The sequence below is a fragment of the Ixodes scapularis genome, unplaced genomic scaffold (genome assembly GCF_016920785.2).
Source record: "Ixodes scapularis isolate PalLabHiFi unplaced genomic scaffold, ASM1692078v2 PGA_scaffold7__128_contigs__length_106722199, whole genome shotgun sequence".
NCBI lineage: Eukaryota > Metazoa > Arthropoda > Arachnida > Ixodida > Ixodidae > Ixodes > Ixodes scapularis.
Window position 1 is genome coordinate 36216242 of NW_024609882.1, and position 18213 is coordinate 36234454.

The window sequence follows — 18213 nt, forward strand, 5'->3', positions numbered from 1 at the left end:
GGGCACGCGGCGGCGCCAATGCGTCTGCCGCGACTATGACGTCACTCTTCTGGAATGCGCAGACCGGCGAGGCGCGCGCGGCGGCGGCTCCGGCGCGCCAGCTGTGCGCCATGTGACCTCACTACTCCTCGCACTTGCGCAGCATGGCTCTTTGACAGCCACGCGAAACTGCTCAACCTCGGCCAGTGTAGCGCTACAAAATAGGTGCCCTACAAAAGTCACGTGCCGATTGAAAAAAAAATAATAAAAAAGGAAATTGATCCACTGCATGCACAGTGGTGGAACAACTGACACAGCCGAACTTGAGATAGCGCGAGCGGGGAAGCTTGGACGTGCGCTCCCGCTGTGCGAGGGCTCGTGCAACCAGGCGCAATCAATCGCAAGGAGCTCGCACTTGTGTCCACCATTGATCTTTTTGTGAGGCCACAAACATATGTTACTGGACTGAGACCTATTCGTTTGACCCCCAAAAATTGGGACAACATTATAACTGTTGACGTGCGCTGTGATTCCTCTATCTCTAGAATGAGCACAGAGTCTTGTTGACGGCATTATAATGTAATGCTTTGCTAGTGTGTTTCTCAAATGTATCTGTTGAAGCCTTTATGCTGCAATCTGGAGGAAGCGATGCGCAATTGTAAAAATTGCGGTATGTGCAAACTGTTGCACTACATCTTTTGCTGAATTGTCTATTCAGAGGCTTATTTCAAAGTTCTCTACTGAATGCCAAAACACAGAACGAATTGAATGTAGACGGGCAAGAGTATCGCTCCAACCATCCTTGAGCAAATAAATGTTTTTCTGTTTTCTTTTTTTACATTGTTTGAACACGATGTTTGTCTTGCTCCAGCTACAGCCATTTGAAGCGAGCACCCTACCCGCGAACAAAAGCATCAAAAACAAAACCGAAACTTCCATTGTTGGCCGCATAAAAGCGCAAGGTCATTCCTAAATGCACTGTATGACGTCATAATCAAGTAGCAGAGAAGTTACTGGCAAACTGGCCCCCGCTCAAAAGTTGTGACCATGGTAAGCTTAGGACCATCAAAACTTCAGCTTGATGACCCCTCCGTCGCGAGAAACGCAAAAAGAAAAGGGTTTAAACAAGTGGGAAAAATAATAAGAAAAGAATCCGGTCCTGCTACATCATGGCTGCCGCCCGTTGCTTTTTCTTTTTTTTCCTCACTTGCCCATAATTATTCTTATTTTTGGCTGGTATTTGTTTTATTCCAAAGCGTTATTCCAATAAATATCTCGAAAATTTATTTCACGCATAAAAGTGAGTCAACCGGGCACGAAAGCAATCACACATATCCGACGTTCTGTCCCGCCCAGCCAATCAGAAGGCGGCGAAATACCGCCATTGCGCCTCGTGGTGTCCGTTTTTCTCGACCACGGAAGCGGTCTTTTGTGGTCCCTGCGTCTTCACTGTAAGCAGCCCTCCCACTCTCTCTTCGTTGTGTTCGCAGTTAACGAAATTTATCACGTCTTATGCTCGAACTTCGTGATCTCTGCAGCCTCAGATTACCCTCTTGACTCACAGAACTCATTCAACAAAGACAGCCCTAACTTGACGCGGTAAAAAAACAAAAAGAGTTCGTTCCGTCCAGGGGTACGTCGCCACCGTTTGGACTGAGGCCTTTTAAATTTCCTAGAGGCATTTAATTCTTGTTCGTATCCATGCCCAGAGTCGGTTTCTTAAGTAGCTACTGATTTTTTTCAATTTCTTCCTTCGTAGCGGTGTGCACCGGCGCTTTGTTAACCCTGCTCAGGGGAAAAAGAAAAATGGAATGTCTTATTGCGCTGTTTTTCGTGTTCCCAGTCCTAGTTTTCGAGCAAATTTTGCGTTTAAATTGACGTTTCGGTGAGATTTTGGGCGCGTACTTGCCTTGTTTGCCCGCGAATCCAACAAAACTTTGCGAACACTAGAAAAACGTTGGGATAAATTGGCGTTTGAACGACGTTCACCACGTGGGGATAGTAGCCCAGACAGATGAACTTGTCGAGCTCATCTTCGAAGATTCATGTTTTGGCGACATTTGAAGTCGTGGTTTCTTAGTTGTAGTCCTTTTTGTGTTTGTTCTTTGTGCATAACCCCCGCTGCTCGTCGTGTGAGCTCTGTTGGCCAGCCGGTATTTTTTTGTTTGATTTTTTAAGTACATTTTTCTGTCATAACGATTACCTTGCGTGGCACCACTCCAAGTATTGTGACACCATATCTGGCGTTTGGCGCCTTCGAGAAATCCCGAGTCGTAGTTCATTTGTTCGCACTTTTTTTTTTTTTTCTTCGCAGAATTTATTCTACAATGACCGAGCCGTCGAGGTGAGTCCAGTCTTCTCTAATATTACGCTTAAGTCAGTCGTCTTAAGAATGTGTTGATTGCTCACGAAATTGTTTTTACCTGCCTGTTTCTTTGTTCTTTATGTATTTTGGCAGATAACGTTATTTTTACAGTTTCCCAGCGAAATTTTTTTTCTTATGAATCTATTTGGTCTTGCAAAGGGGAAAAAACCCACCTGCGAATAGCTATACTTGTGAGGAGTATAACACAGAATAAAACATTTAACCCGGACGATGTTTAAATTTGTTAAAAGAAAAAGCTGACGTTTTGAGGCCGTTGGCCTCTTTTTCAGTTTCCTCGAAAGGATGAGCAAGGCGAGTTGCTCATCTCCTTCGAGCATGCTGAAAAAGCCACCGCCGGCTTCGAAGCTGCTTTCCTCTGTCTTTTAATTTAAGTCTGAACTTAAAGCACCATCTTAATTAAGAGGTTTTACTTTGTGTTGCACGGAGAGCAAGTCATCTGCTTCTTGCACAGGAGGTGAGGTGACGTCTGAACTACTCAGTGTTTCGATTGGCTTTGATTGAAAGGATAGTGGGGTAGACCTTAATGAAGGGTTTGGGAGTTCTGACATCATCGCAACCTCTGAAGAATCAGAGAAAGCTCTGCATTACTTCCCAAAGAGTTAAACTGGTGCAAAGTGTATGCTGCAGAGCCCCACAATGGTGATAGATGTGAAGCCTATGCATTCCACGTATGGATGGCCTAACCACCAAAACTGTGCACATTATATTTTCTAACTTTCTTTCCTTTTTTTTTTTTCTTTTAGGGACTTGGAAGCCGGTGAGGGCAATGAAGCAGACATTGAGGATGTGGAGGACACAGAAGACACCCGGAAAGGTGGTGATGCACCAAATGCTCTATATCTACTATATAAGCTGCGCTTGGACTGTTGGCACTCTATTCATTGATTTTCTTATGGGTGCTGCCATTTGGTGCCTAGTGTGGTTCGGGTGCAATAAACCTGTCACGAAAATCCCAATATGCCTTTGCAAGGTCCTGTACACTCCTTGTTGCCACCCTCCCGCGACACTGAAAAGAGCGGGAGGGCGGCGCAGTTGCTTGTCGATGCCTCTAAAATCTTCTCGGGTCTACTACAATTGAAAGAATGGCCATTTCTTCAAAACATGTCTTAGAAAATAGCCATTTGATCAAAGATTAGTTTTAGTTATGTGAAACCTCAGCATGGGCATTGCCAGTCTTCTAGGCTATGGGCACCCCCAGCCTTCAGCCCTGTGAGCCCCCATCCCGACCACACCCCTGGTTCTTTGGCTAAGCAACAGTATTTTTCCTAACACAATCGCTGTCTGGGTAATTGCTGCTGCAAAGAGTGCCGTTGCCTGTAATAAGTGAGGAGCATGCCTTTTATTTGGGAGCTTTAAACATTTGCTTCCGACAGCTTAATTTCCAGTATTATTAGTCAGGCCTAAAAGGATGTGCTTTAACTAGTAAGGTTAGGCAAAGTGCTGGCAACAGTGTGCCGCTTTGTTTGCTGGGCATAAAACTTTTGAGTATGCAGAAAGGGCTTTCATATGTTCAGGAGGTCCATAAATGTGTATGCCAATTTGTTTTACTTCAGCGCATCTGCATGCGCTCAAGGAATGGTAATTCTGTACTCGTTTGTTTACTGATCAGGCAAGTGCTTCGTCATTTGATTGTGCAACTTCTGTGTGGATGCTTTTGGAAGACCTTTTTTCTTTCCTGGGGTTTAATACAAGTTGGGCAGCATTGATCAGTTCCCGTGCCGAAAGATTGAAAGTTTGTTACACGCTCGGATGGTGCTTTTGGAAAGAGAGCGTTGCTGGAAAGCGAGTAGTGTTGAGGAATGTGACAGTGTGCATCAAGTGTTCTTGCAACCGTAGCTTTACCCCCTCCCTCTGCACTTGCAGCCAAGTTGACGGCAGACCTGATGAAAGACCCCAAGGTGCTGGCGGCCCTTCAGTCCAAGCTGGGGATCATGGTGGGGGCCAGCTCGGGCTACATCGAAAAGTGAGCTTGCACTCTCTGGATCGGTTCCCCTCTCTCTCTCTCACAGACACAGGGTGGAGCGGTAAAAAGTGCCACGTTTAGAACCCCCGGGTCGGTCGAGAGCCGCTCGCAGTGCAGCGGTAGATTCCACGGCCCAGCATCTGGAGGCACCCGCACGGTGTTCAATCTCTTTGGCCAGCATTTCGCAGTCTTGGCTCGTATGCCGGCGACCATGCGGTGCCGGACAAAGACAACAAAGTTATGGGGCCGTGTGGCTTCGGATTAGGTGCACGCATTATGCTAGCGGCGAGGGAAACAACTGTACAGTGTTCCGGGTGGTTGCAAGGTTAAGGGGCTGTCGACTTCTGGCTTTCTGACCCGGCTGTTTTTGACAGTGGTCTGCTGCCGTACTGACAGTCATTTGTGACGGGCCACGCTCTATGCAGTCGCAGCATTCGGTCGGCCCTTGGCACACCCTTCGAAGGGTGGCTGCCTGTCGTTTTGTCGGAGGTCTCGTACACCCGCGGTTTCATCGGTTTTGTCTGGTGTCATACTGTCCGATGGTTTGAAAGTTGTCTCTGTGTTGGGGCTACAGTGTTTTCGAACCTGGAGCGTACAACCGAAGTGGCGTTCGGCACCATAGCTTCGCCTAGCCTCGTTCGTGTCTTTCCGGCAAAAAGGTGGTTGCGTTAAAGCTTTTTTTTTTTTTGTGAAGGATGGTAGTTTTTTCAAAGTGCACGCATTGCTGTTGTGGGCAAAATTGTTTACTCTATGGGATATCGTGCGGTCGCAAGTGTGGAAACAATGGTGCCGCAACGGTGGGGCCTTTGGTTGGTGAATCTGCAAACTTGTGGATGTACTTGCATATCCACAACAGGCACACGTCGTCTGTATTGTGGCAGCATGTACCGTCCCAGGCGATATTGACGTTGGTTAGTGACTGGAGACTTAGGCTTAAGGGGAGACACTGCCCAGAAAAAAATATTTCTGCAAAGAAAGTTGATTTTGAAAAATATTTACATCCACCAACATCTAGAGAGTATTCCAAAAAGTTTAATTAATTTTCACTGCATAATTAAGTTTTTATAAATTATTTTTTGTCCACCAAAGCTAAAGAAAAGGTAGGGTTGGAGCACTTTGAACACATTTTTCTCCGTTCCACTTTTTGGTATAAATTCCATTTTAGTCAATCTATCGTTTGATAATGGCAAAACATGGAAGGCTCATTCTTCCCTTTTCCTGACTGAAATTCAATAAGGAATGCGGCTATGGAACTTTTTTGTCACTTTACGGAGGTCTTTTATAAAGAATGTTGACATTTTGTCGAAGACACAGAAGACCAAAAAGTTGACCAATTTTGCAGAAGAGAAAATTTATAGAAATAAATTACTTCTTAGAAAAAACATTCCATAGCCGAACCCTTTAGGCATTCTGCTACATACTTAGCAAATAAAAATCTTGAATATTGTGATAGTTTTTCGAGGATAGATTAACTAAACAATGTAGGTGTGTCGCTTATACAAGCTACTTTAATTTCCTTCTTGTTTAACCGTCAGATCTGAAATTTTTTTATACACCCTCTAGCATGACCACTAGCATACCCTGTAAGTTCCATTATTTTTAAGACAAGGGTTCAAAAGTTGACCCCCTAAGGGGTGTGTCCCCTTAAGGCACTAAAAGGCTCTTGTACCTGCAGCCTCCCTGCCTGCGTGAAGCGTCGCATCAAGGCCCTGAAAAAGCTGCACGTGGAGTGCTCTAAGGTGGAGGCGAAGTTCCATGCCGAGGTGTACGCCCTCGAGTGCAAGTATGCCAAGCTCTACCAGCCCTTCTACGACAAGGTAGGTGAAAGCGGAATGTGGGGAGCCCCCAAGCTTGTTCCCGCAAGTTTCCCCAATGGCTGGACCGTACAGACGTTTGAAGGAGCACTCCTCTACCTTGTTGTGTTGCACTGCCATGGCCATCTTTTCTTTGTTTTGTTGCCCCCCCAATTTGTTGGTTTGAGCTTTGCAGATGTGCTTGGGAACACTTTTGGTTCTGAAATTGTCCAACTTCTTCGTTTACTGTTAATAACCGTTCAGGGTGGGCACTGGCTCTTTTATTAACTAGCAAGGACGTAGGGTAGTGAACAAGTTCCTTTTGCACCTTCCTGGATGTTTAAGGAGAAACTGCATTTAAGTGATTTAGCAAGCGACGGAAATTTTTCACAGTCACTCGTCACATCACTTGGTTTTTGGTTTTCTAGGAAACGTCGCTCATTGCATTGGTCGCTTGCTCCAGTCGCCTTCATGCGACTTGCCTCGTCGTGCAACTGACCTCGTTGCTCGCCATATAGCTTACATGCGATTTATACTTCAAAAGTAAGCATGCATTGAAGCAGCCGATTAGTGCTTGTACGGGCTGGCAACAACTGGCACCAGCTGTCCTTGGTTGAGTCTGCACTGACCCCACTTCATGTGTCGGGTTGGTAACTATTAAACGTAAACCACCGGCCCGTGTTCCATTTATGTCTCAATCGTGGCGCTCTGCTGAGCTCTCCTTCCACTTGCGCCTTTGCTTTCTGAAATCACACAAGAACTGAGACTCTGCAATTTTCTCATCATCCTTCTCCACAGTTTTTGTATGCATGACAAGCAAGTTGGGATATATGTTAGATAGACTGGTGCGTACGGCTGAACTTTTTAATCGGGTGGTGGCCCGTGCGACCTAGCCGGTGTTTCTATTGGTAACTCCTGCATGCCCTAGCTAGTGAGTGGGTCCATCCTGCGGACACTTGGTGGTCGGACCTGCAATTGCTGTCCGATTTTCAAAGAAAACGCAGGTAAAGAAAGAGCAGCCTTCCTTTCCTCTCTCCCAGAGGCAGGGGGTTTCTCGGAACACAGCTCCGTACTGGAGGTCCAAAACATTATATGGTCCAACCAGCCCTGTTTGTGTTCCACAATGCTACTCTTTTTTTTTTTTTTTTTTTATAAGTTAGTGTGGGCATGTTTGAGGTTTCTCAAAAAAGAAATGTCCCAAAGAAGTGTAACAAAAATGAGCAACACTCAATTTCCCCGCTAAATTTAGCAGAAAAACTTGTATTGGTGCATTATTATGCATTATGCACCAATTCAATTTCCCCGCTAAATTTAATAAAGAAACGTGTTTGAGAGCAGATAGTGCAGAAGGGGCACGTTGTGAGTAGGGCTTAACCGATTTGCGTCGGTGCACGTGCATCAAGCTTCACTGCTTTGCACTGGTGTCCACGTGCGTCTGGTCTCTTTGCCATGCACCGGCGTACTCGAGGCTGCTGAAGGGGGGAGCATCCCCAGTAAATCACTTAATGTGGGCTTGGAGGTGTGGGGTGGTCACTTGACGTGTCCTTTGCATATTTTTGCAAACATGCCGAGAGTAGCAGGTGGGCTGTTATTGTAACATGGACACTTTCAGAATATTTTACGGTGGTTAGACACATCGTGGCATTTATGTGCGCCGTTTCATGCAGAGGCACCAAATCACGGTGGGCAAGGTGGAACCGACAGACGAGGAGTGCGATTTCACCACAGACTCGGACAAAGAAGAGGACGAGATTTCGGTAAGTCGCTTAATCCAGGGGGCTTGTGCCGATTTGGCTCCCTCTAGCAGTTGCCCGTTAATGTCGAGCCTTTGAGTGAGAAAAGTAACCTTGCTAGACCAACTTCGTTGTGCAACATATGCGGAGGGGGGTACCCTCTTCTCAAGTTCACAACCGGTCGTTTGAAGTGCCATTTTAGAGGCCACATTCTACTAGTCCAAATATAAACAATTGTTATTTTCGTAAAAAAATAGTTCTTTTTCTTGTTTTTATTTAGGCAGCGGTAGGTTAAGGGCCGATGAATTTGAAACGGTTTCCCGAATTGTAGAAACTGGACGCTTTACTACGAGGTAGAATCTCGTTTGGGCTTCATCTAGATAGACAATGATCGTTTAGTAAGGTACGTTGTTGGGCTAGTTGGTTCATCTTAGTAAAACATATAAAATAGCGCAACAGAAAGACAAGGACAAGTATACAGGAACGCGGCACTATCTCGCAAGAGATTGCAAGAGCTCGTAATGCAATCGGTCGTAGTGCCTGTCCTGTATACTTCTTGTCCTTGTCTTTCTGTTGCGCTATTTTATATGTTTTACTAAGACAATTATAGCCTTTGGCTTTTACGTGCTTAGGGGTTTGACGGGTTAGGTTTGGTGCGCGTGTGCTCGTTCACCCGGTGAGATATGCCGTCCCTTTCTTCCAAGGAGGGGATCAAGAAGGCGGCCATCAACGAGAAGGGGGACGAAAAGAAAGACGGTGAGTTTGGCGCTCCGTCGCCGTCGGAGTCCACGCGGGGTTCGTTGGTCTCGTAACGTTGCGCTTCTTTTCCACCGATCCTTGCAGAGAACGTGGCCGGCATCCCAGAGTTCTGGTTGACTGCACTGAAGAACCTCGACCTGATGGTGGACATGATCCAGGTTAGAACCCTTTTGTGAGCAGCTTTCCGGAAACCTGCGGACACTTGGTGGTCGGACCCGTTTTTGTCCGATTTTCAAAGAAATCGCAGGGACAGAAAGGCGCGCGATGCAACTCCGTACTGAGGGGTACCGTGCGGTCCCACCCGGCCCTGTCTGCGTCGCACAAGGCTGTAGACTTACTGGTCGTTGTAGTCGGTTGCAGAGTAAAGGCTGGTTTACACGCTTTCCACTGCTTACGACCGATTGCATTACAAGCTCTTGCAATCTCTTGCGAGATAGTGCCGGCGACATCTATGAGGTGACACTGGAACTGTATTTCGCCAGAGCAATGTTTTGAACGCGACAGCATTAAGGAGCTCGTGTCGCAGAAAAGCCAGTGTCGGTGGTGTCGTGACGGGAAAATCCTAATTGGTCGACGGGGTCACGACGTCGCAGCCACACGACATGGCGCGGGAAATTAAGCAACCCACAATGCTCGCTTGAAACATGATTTCACAATTGGAATGAAAGTGATCAAAACGTAATACGAATTAAAGGTCTCCATGTCTCAAATGATGTCACTTTATAAAGTAATTAATTTGCCTTAAAGAAAGAAATGCAAAGAATTTTAGGTGGGATTCGACCCCACGACACTTCTGTTGCGAGCCAGACTCGCTGCCGACTAGGATGCGCAGACTCTCTTGCACTGCTTGAAACGGAGCGGGGATCTATATGTTTAGCTATTGCATTCCGCTCTTGCTTTTGCACTAGTTGAGAGATCATATGTGCATACTATCTGTGAATAGTTGTAATTTATTACATTGTTAGAAGTTTTTCGAGCAAACAATACAAGCATGATGGGGAAAAAGAAATGTATGGAAATGGCACGTTTTCTATCGTCTTTCAACCAAATGCACTTGGTCATAAGAGTTGCAAGTGTGAGAATGCATGGGAATGCATGAAATGCATGGAGTGCATGGTAATGCATGCAGTGCAGTGCTTAAGAAGAGATTGTTCAGATTTGCTTATCGGACGTTACACGCCAGTATCGGGTGAAGTCCCCAGACAACATTTATGCTTTTGTTCTTTTACAAGTATGTACTGACAACCATTGTTGTGCGGGTCGCGTGCCACGAGTGCTGTGCTCCCATTTTCTTTCAAGGGCAGTACGGGGCACATGCTTTGTGCATTGGCACATTTTGTCACTGTGTGTAAGAGGAGCACTTAGGAGCTTTGATTTCGGAAAGAGGAACGGTATATTGTTTTTTATTTGACGTCGCACAATGTCTGGTTATGTCATGTCTGATTATTGGGCATAATGTCACATAAGGTGAGACGTCGGCAGTAATGCAATTGCTGCACCTAAGGGCTTACCCCGCTACATACATCCTGCTACATTTGACCAAAATGTGGGCGATTTGTGCCAACATTGTGCTGAAACTGTTTCACCTTAATATAACATAATATTCTCTTTGATTGCACTGGCAGTCCTAGGAAGTTTTGCAATAACTTTCACGTTCGTGGTCTTGTTCTTGAGGATTAGTTTGTTTTGTTGAACACGCTTGTCACTGCACACACTATGAATGCAACTGAAGTGTGCTTATGCTCTAAATGTTTTTTTTTTTTTTTTTTTGCTGCTCTTAAGTGAACGTTTGGCCACTCCATAATGACTCGAACCAATCGCATCACTGCATTAGTGTTGTAAGACTTCACACGACTGTTGCACTGATATGCCCTGCCATGAGGTATGCATGAACGGAATGTTTTTGGGAATAGCATGGAAAGCTTTACAATGGAAGATCATCTTCCGTTATAAACCTTTCCGCGCTTTAATCGTGCTTGGCTCAAATGCCCGTCGGGCATTTGGCAAAGCTTTGTGTCTGCAGGCACGGCCCTTTCCTTTTCGTTGCATCGTAAGAATTGCACGCTTGCACCAAGTTGGGCAGTAGCGGCATCGCTTCGAGAATCTGAGGGTGGAAGCTCGCCCGCTTTTCATCTCATGCTTGTCCATTCGTTTTAGGTTTGTTCCCATTTCGAGCCGGAGCGGTACGAGGAAGCATGAAGCACGTCGCAGTGTGGTACTGTATTCGCTGGCTGTGCGAGAACGACCGGGAAGGGCTTCGGTTGTCCGGCCTCCAGCACAAGTTTCCCACCCTCGGCGACGCACCTCGAGTGTGCAGCCAAAGCTGGTGGAAAGGCGCGCAATGTGTGCCGGATGTCGGGCATTCGAAATACGCGGCCCGTCGTTCTCGCTGTCAGCAACTCGGAGTTTTGAGTGACCGTGCTGTGCCATTTCGCGAAAGGAAGACTGAGACTGGTGTGGCTTTCAAATGCTGCCTTCAGCGGCAAAATCTCTTCTCCCGCTCCCCCCACATGTTTCAGGAACACGACGAGGAAATCCTGAAACACCTGATCGACATCAAGGTCCGGAACTTGGAACCCAACTCTATGGTGAGTGCTCCATTGTGCCTCATGTCCTCTTATTCTTTCTTTTTTTTTTTCTATACTCTCGCTTTACTAGTAAATAACACTGCTGAGAGGTGTATTCGGCATGCCCGTTTGCACCGGTTGTTCAGTGTTTGTCCAGTTGGAATTGGGCCAGTGACGATGAGCCTGGCTCGTCTTGTCTGTTGCCTTAGGGCTTCGTGCTGGAGTTCCACTTTGAACCCAATGACTTCTTCAACAACACGGTGCTCACCAAGTCCTATGAGGTGAAGTGCGAAGTGGACGACGCAGAACCCCTGGCCTTTGAGGGACCGGACATTGTCGGTTGCAAAGGGTATGTCTGCTTGTCTCTCCCTGGGTGGGCTGCACCACATCTTTACGGGGGTCGTGGATAGTGGCTCGGTATCTTCCAAGAACAAGCAGTTGCCTGGCTTTCCAGTGTTTTTTAATCGTGTGTGTGTGTTTTTTGTGTTTTTTTTATGTGGCTCATGTACAGTTTTGAAAACTACCATTTAGTGCATCAAGTTGGATGGTAAAAGGTCATGTCCACTCATAAAAAAAAAAAAAAAAAAAAAAAAAAGGTTATTACAATAAACGCTAGAGGTTCAGGTGGCGCTAGTGTGCTGTTGCATTTTCAAGCAGACGGGAAGCAATCTAAATTCGACTTCCGGTAATGCATTCCTCTGGGAAAACGCAAATGCGTTTTCTCTTCGCGCTCGATTATGCGAGCAAATATTGCTTACTGTTGTGACAGAATAAAAAGTTTGGAACGTTTTACAATCGGATGTACAAAAATATGGGTCAGTTTGAGCGTTTTTTCTTCAGAATTCAGGTGTCAAACACTGCGCTAAAATAGCCCAATACAGGTGTATAATATGTGTTGTCGTTGCAGACTGCTATTATAGGGCACGTATTTACTCGTACAGTCAATGCTATGAAGCACGCTGAGTGAATCAGCTTGACAAAACACCAAAAGGATGCTAATATATGCAAAATCAAACATTCATAACAGACAAGAACAAAGCATGGAGTTATGGAACGAAAAGCCCTTACTGGATTATAGTCAGTTACAGGTCAAGAAGGTAGCGGCAAATGCCCCTCAAAGGGAATCAGATATCCCTCCGCCACTTCCGCATCCAATAGCGTCCCACCGTTTCCGTGACGTTGCGGCCAACGCGCGAGGAGGGTCTTGCCTTTCTGTACATATTTGCTTTATTTTTCGAATCTGACTTAGCATTGTGGAAGCCACGAGAGGGAGATTAGAGTTCTGCCCCACCGACGGAAACAAATGCGACTTTCGGGGATTAGCTTCCCCCCCGATGGATACAAAGGCTGCTTTCAGGGGCTCGGTTCCCTCTCCGATGAATACAAAGGTCGCTTTCTTAAAAAGTGGGATCGGAGACAAGTTGGAATCTATTGAAGCGGAACAAGGAGCGTTTCCAGTGAACTCTTCTTTCGACTGCGGAGAGATTTGAAACGGGCGCATCACACTTGTGGGAGGAGCTTCTCCTACCTTCTTGACTTGTAACCGACTATAGTAACAAACTTTCCATGAATAATCAAAATAAAGCAGTAAGCGAGTTTGTTCTGATATTAATATGATTGTTGTTCTTTTTGCTTGGATTCTTGGCTTTTATTGCCATATAATGCTATACACCATAGACCTGGGCCTCAATTTCTGCTAACTTAAACATTGTTCAGTAAAAAGAAGACATTAAATAAATTAAATACACTTTTATAATGTGAATAAAACTGCATAGTACTTGTTACAACTAAAGAAACTATGCTGATTTCTATTAATCCCTGGCAAAGAAAGAATAGCATGCATGTTTTCCCATAGGAATACGCAAGAAGACTGCATGCTGTCTGCTTCAATTCGCAACCGGAAGTCCTGTACACACTAGTGCCAGCTGAGCCTCTAGCATTTATTGTAACAACTCTGTCCACTATTAACTTGTAAAAGTCAAATACGGAAGAGCACAGATGTCACATTGGGGCTAACAGTATACGCAACTCAAATGGCGTGCATTGCATTCCCTTTTCTCCGTTTCATATTTCTGCCGCCAGTCTGCTCCAATTTTAGTTGCGCATTTGGATAGGAGGTACCTCACTGCTCCCATCCTTCACATCTTTCTCTGTGGGAGGCGCTGCCTCCTCTGGAGTGGCGAATTGTACAGCGTACATGATTAGACGGGTCTCAGTTGGCCTTGAGATCGTCGAATTCAGCTGATCCTTGTGCACTCTGGAAAGGTGGAAGTTTGGTGCATTAGTAGTTTAATCGTTGCATTTGAGGTGCCTCAGAGTCCACATTGATGTCCCTGGAAGTGAAGAGTGCATAAAATCACATGCATAAATCTGTGGCTATTGTAGGGCCATGCAATTTTGCACAAATTAACCTACATGGTGGCAGACAGGGCATGCTAGAAGCTCGAAAGGAGGCTTGTCTAAAAGCTAAAGTAGTTATTCTTAGAGGAGCGTTCTGGGGGTGCTCCTGCTTCAGTCTTTTTTCTGTCTTCGCACTACGTCAGGTGACGGGACCTCCCACTATGAAGTCCCGACACCATTTTTTCACGGTGCAACAGTAAACTAGGTGCTGTTTCTCATTTTGCTGCCACATGCACCCAGACTGTGGCAGTAATTACAGCATGCACACAATCTGTCGCAGTTTCGCTGGGGATTTGTTAACATATTCAATTCTTTATATACTGTGAACAACTTAATTTTTGGTGACTTCAATAATATTGTGTAAGGTAGAGCCCACGAATGTTTCCCTATGTTAACAACTACATAGCATACCACCCTCGTTCGCTTAATTTCGTGGCCACAAAATAAAACCAAAAACCACTCTTTGCCAAATTCGTGAAATATTGAGCCCACGAAAATAGTAGTTTCTACAGTATTATTATTAGATGTAGCCAGTTGTTGAACTACCTCTAGCATAGCCCTGTTAATCATGTGTCAATTTATTTGTTTATTTTTGTGTCTATTCTGGTGACCTCACAGCACCTAGGAGGCATGATTGGGAGAAATCACAATCTACGCTCTGTTTTACTTCAAGTGCAAGCATAGCAGAAGCTGCAAAAGTGAGCTGCAGGCTCTCTGCATGACTGCCGAGCATGCTATCACATGCAATACCAGCATCAACCAGTGCAACATGCTCATGCTTAAAGCTTCAGCTTTGCTCCCACTTCAAGTGAAACAGTTGTATAGCTTTGGGCATGACTCGGTGTAGGCATTAGGGTCAACATGCTCAGACTTGCTTCTCTCACACTTCAGTTGAAACAAACTGTAGTTAGTACATAGTTCTGGACATGCGCAATGTGGTCTAAGTGCCCTGGCAGAGTCTTGTTCCCCCCCATCTCCGAGCGACCCCTGTTTTGTCTTTTGTGCAGGTGCGTGATCGAGTGGAAGAAAGGCAAGAATGTGACAGTGAAGACGATGAAGAAGAAGCAGAAGCACAAGAGCCGGGGCACAGTGCGCTTTGTGACAAAGACGATGCAGCGGGACTCGTTCTTCAACTTCTTCAGCCCCCCCGAGCAGCAGGGGGACACGCTGGACGAGGAGGCCCAAGCCCTGCTGGCGGCAGACTTCGAGATCGGCCACGTGCTCAAGGAGCGGGTCGTGCCCCGGGCTGTCCTCTACTTCACGGGGGAGGCCATCCAGGAGGACGACGTGAGTGGTCGACTGGCAGTGCAGAAATAGGGCAGTAGGATGCGGGCTTCCACGTTCATGTTGTAGACATAGATCTGGAGGTCTGCATCTAACCTTCCCAAGACGGCCTTGGTAGTTACAAGGCCCAGAAGACTGCCGTGCTGGTTGAAAGGGGGCGACCATAGATCTCGAAGGTAGTCTTTAATGCAGAATGTGTTCGGTTAAACAGGCTTGCATCGTGCTGAATGTAGTGGGATGCCACTGTAGGTTACATGGTCGCAGGACCGAGAGAGGTGCATCAGGTCGGGTGACGTGGGGTCACGCGATTTGAAGTGCAAGGTTGGTGCCGCAGTGTTAAAAAAGCGTCATTTGATGTAGTAACATAAGGAAGTTCTCTAAAGTTTGTGTGAATCTTTGGTTTCGCCATTTAGTATGATGAAGACGAGGAGGACGAAGAGGACGAGGAAGAGGATGATGACGAACACAATGAGGACTTCGACGAAGACGATGATGCCGATCCAGACTTCGTGCCCAAGGCAGGTGGCTCTTGTTTTCCGTCTGGCGTTTGCAAGGGCAGTTTTGAAATTTAAATCTGAAAGCCACGAGCAAGCTTGCTTAGCTGCACTCAAGTGTGCAGTATCGTGTGTTTGGAAGGAAAGCTTTAGCTTCATTGCTTGCCTAAACGTGAGGAAAACAATTAAAACCCACTATCCGACCGCAGATAACATCATTGCAATGTCGTTCCAACATGTCGGAAGCATCATTGTTGTAAATGTGAATGGTAGCTATTCCGTAATAGTTTTTATAAGACTCTATTAGAATGTTGTGCTTAAGTTTTGGGTACTTCCGTAAGATGCCGCAAAAACAGGATGAGACTTACGGGAACGGAACAGCTAGATGGGTCCCGAGATTTCGAGCACTTTTCACAAAAAATGTTCTACTGTACTCGTTTACCTACTTCAGAAAAAGCATCTTCTGCACATAGTCCTGAACTGTTAACTAGTTTTTACAAGATTTTGTTAAAAGATTTGGTTATGAAAGGAGAAGTACTTTTGCATAAGAATGACAACTGATCTTAAATGCATATACTGTAAAATCCTGTAAGAACGCCCACCCAAAATGTAGGGATAAATGGTGAAAACATGGGGTGGGCTATCTTTGGGGATGCCACAGCAAATCTTTATCAAAAATTAATGACAAGCATCAAGGCACCTGCTACAAACTGGATGACACGGGAAAGGAGGACGACGCAACAGATTTGCATTTCACGGTGCGAAGGACTCGTGGAAACTTGCTGAGAACTCTCACCTTACAGGAACGGATATCGCGGACGCAGCAGATTCAAGTTTCATGGTGCAATAAAGACGCGGGAACCCGCTACAATCTTGCCTGTCACGAAAACCCATATCGCGCGTGCAAATCGCGGACAAAAACGACGCGGGAATACGCTACAAACTGTTATGTCACGGAAACAAATGCCTCGGATTGCGGATGCAACAGAATTGAATTTCACGATGCAATATACACGCGTAACAAACTCGCGCGTTCGATATCACGCGTGCAGGTCGTGGACAAAAACGCGGGAATCCGGTACTGCAGATTGCGCTGTTGATGCGCGATTCCTGTCTGACATCTCTTGACGTTCAACGGGAATTGGGGCGGGCGGGCGGGCGTGGGGGGGGGGGGGGGGGGGGAGAGGGGAGAGGAGAGGAGGGGTTGGGTTGGGGGGGGGGGGGGGGGGGCGGCCATGTTTCGAAAATTTTGTTCGATATTTAGCCAGAAAAATGGGATGGGCGATCTCTCGGGGGTGGGCGCCCTTACAGGATTTTAGGGTAGGCGTAGCTTACATTAACGACATAAAGAGGGAAATAGTAATGCTCTATGATGGACCAAACTTCCTTTACTATGGTTCTTGAGTTGAAAAGTATGGTAGATTTAATCTGTTTTAACACTGACCTGCATTACCGTGTGAATGTTGCTTTTGGGTGTGGCCGTATGGATGGAACGCACATTGTAGCTAAACTTCTAGAGTAACAAGGTAAACCCTAGTGTGTTTCTGGTTCAGCACATTCCATTCTCACGATTACTGTAAATGAGCTCGGAAGGACTACATGTATGCGGGCAGTTTAATTCTACAGACAACACCAGAGCGTGCCCTCTTTACGGCCTTGCCCAACACCACCTAGACAGAAGGCCTTCACATGGTTTCCTCTTCTATGAAACGTCATCACAGTCGGATCGCGCTCGGTCGGCTATTGGACCCGAGCCAGACCTTCGACGCGCTGATTGGCCACGAGCCGCAGCCGAACACTGACGCAGCACTTGTGCCCAATCTCTCGCCTCGATCGATCTGACTATGATGACGCGTGTGGAGGCCTTCTGTCTAGGTGGTGTTGCCTTGCCCTGCGTGGACATACGACAGGCTGAAGTTGATTTCCGGTGTTTTGTTTTCAGTCGTGATGTCTTTTGCTTCACAGAGCACCAAGAAAGGGGAACCACCAGCGGAGTGCAAGCAACAGTAATCTAGTGAAAAGAAACGGAAAGCAATCTTTTTAAAGGACATTTGTAATCTTTTCCTCCTCTCTGTATGCCAGCTGAGGTCTTGCAAAAACTAATTGACAGGTTTCCTTTCAATTTCGCGCTTGCCCTTCTACATGTTGCACGTCTACCGGAACCAAATTGGAAATAAACTTTGTTTACAAATGCTGCACCGGAGTGTCGAGAGCCGCACATTCTCTTGCACGCTCTGCACATGTTTCGAACCTGGCTGTATGACACAGTTGACACGAGCATAGCATTTCTCTATGTTGCATGCGGCAGTGAGAATCTGTTTTACCTTCCAAGTGGTTGCCATTTCTCTTGCATAGGAGGGACAGAAGAAAGGTGGCCATTGCTTGTTCATGATAATATACCGATCTCACAAGTTATACAGTAAATACCTAGTTGTGAGTAGCGTTCTTTCCTATCTGTCTCCTTCCTGTGTTGTCTTTGCGCTACATTGTAATTATGCAAAACCAACTAGCATTTTAATTCAATCTTGCCAGCCAGTTTCGTTACACTGCAGCTGCTGCAGTGCATTGGGGGAACTTAAGTCATTGTGCACGAGGTAAGTCTCTGGAGCTCTGCACGCACAGAGCACGAGACTGCACGAACCACGAACAGTCTTGTCTGCTGCCGCCTACCTCCTTTGAACTAAAGTTATAGCATCGTGAATGTGCAGAGCGCTCGGTGAAATCGGTCTATTGCGTTTCACTCGGCAATGTCTGCTGCTTACATAATAAGCTGTTAGAATATTTAACATAAAAAGGTGGACTACTTATAGTTAGAACATCGCATGGTAAGAAGCATTGCGAATTGTGACGGGCAC

At 46.1% G+C, this 18213-nt stretch overlaps 1 protein-coding gene across 9 annotated transcripts; it reads left to right on the forward strand.

The window, feature by feature from the left end:
• The first annotated feature begins 1307 nt into the window (after positions 1-1307).
• On the forward strand, positions 1308-17556 carry LOC115327246 (nucleosome assembly protein 1-like 1-B). 9 transcript variants are annotated; one of them, XM_040218179.3, is made up of 13 exons: positions 1308-1430; positions 2294-2323; positions 3109-3179; positions 4229-4328; positions 6004-6145; positions 7789-7878; positions 8559-8610; positions 8698-8771; positions 11133-11201; positions 11390-11529; positions 14588-14867; positions 15278-15382; positions 17301-17556. In XM_040218179.3, exons 2-13 carry the CDS (start codon positions 2307-2309, stop codon positions 17304-17306), a joined length of 1146 nt encoding a protein of 381 aa, XP_040074113.1. In that variant the 5' UTR covers positions 1308-1430; positions 2294-2306; the 3' UTR covers positions 17307-17556. The 9 variants fall into 9 exon arrangements, with proteins under 9 accessions (XP_040074113.1, XP_029844084.1, XP_029844087.1 ...); XM_029988224.4 differs by having other exon boundaries at positions 17324-17556; XM_029988227.4 differs by having other exon boundaries at positions 8562-8610; positions 17324-17556.
• The last annotated feature ends 657 nt before the right edge of the window (positions 17557-18213 follow it).

What these genes read in the sequence shown, in the direction of transcription:
- LOC115327246 (XM_029988221.4), top strand. An exon ending in GACATTGTCGGTTGCAAAGG is followed by an intron (nt 11,530 to 14,587) that starts GTATGTCTGCTT and finishes TCTTTTGTGCAG; the next exon opens with GTGCGTGATCGAGTGGAAGA. An exon ending in ATCCAGACTTCGTGCCCAAG is followed by an intron (nt 15,383 to 17,323) that starts GCAGGTGGCTCT and finishes TTTGCTTCACAG; the next exon opens with AGCACCAAGAAAGGGGAACC.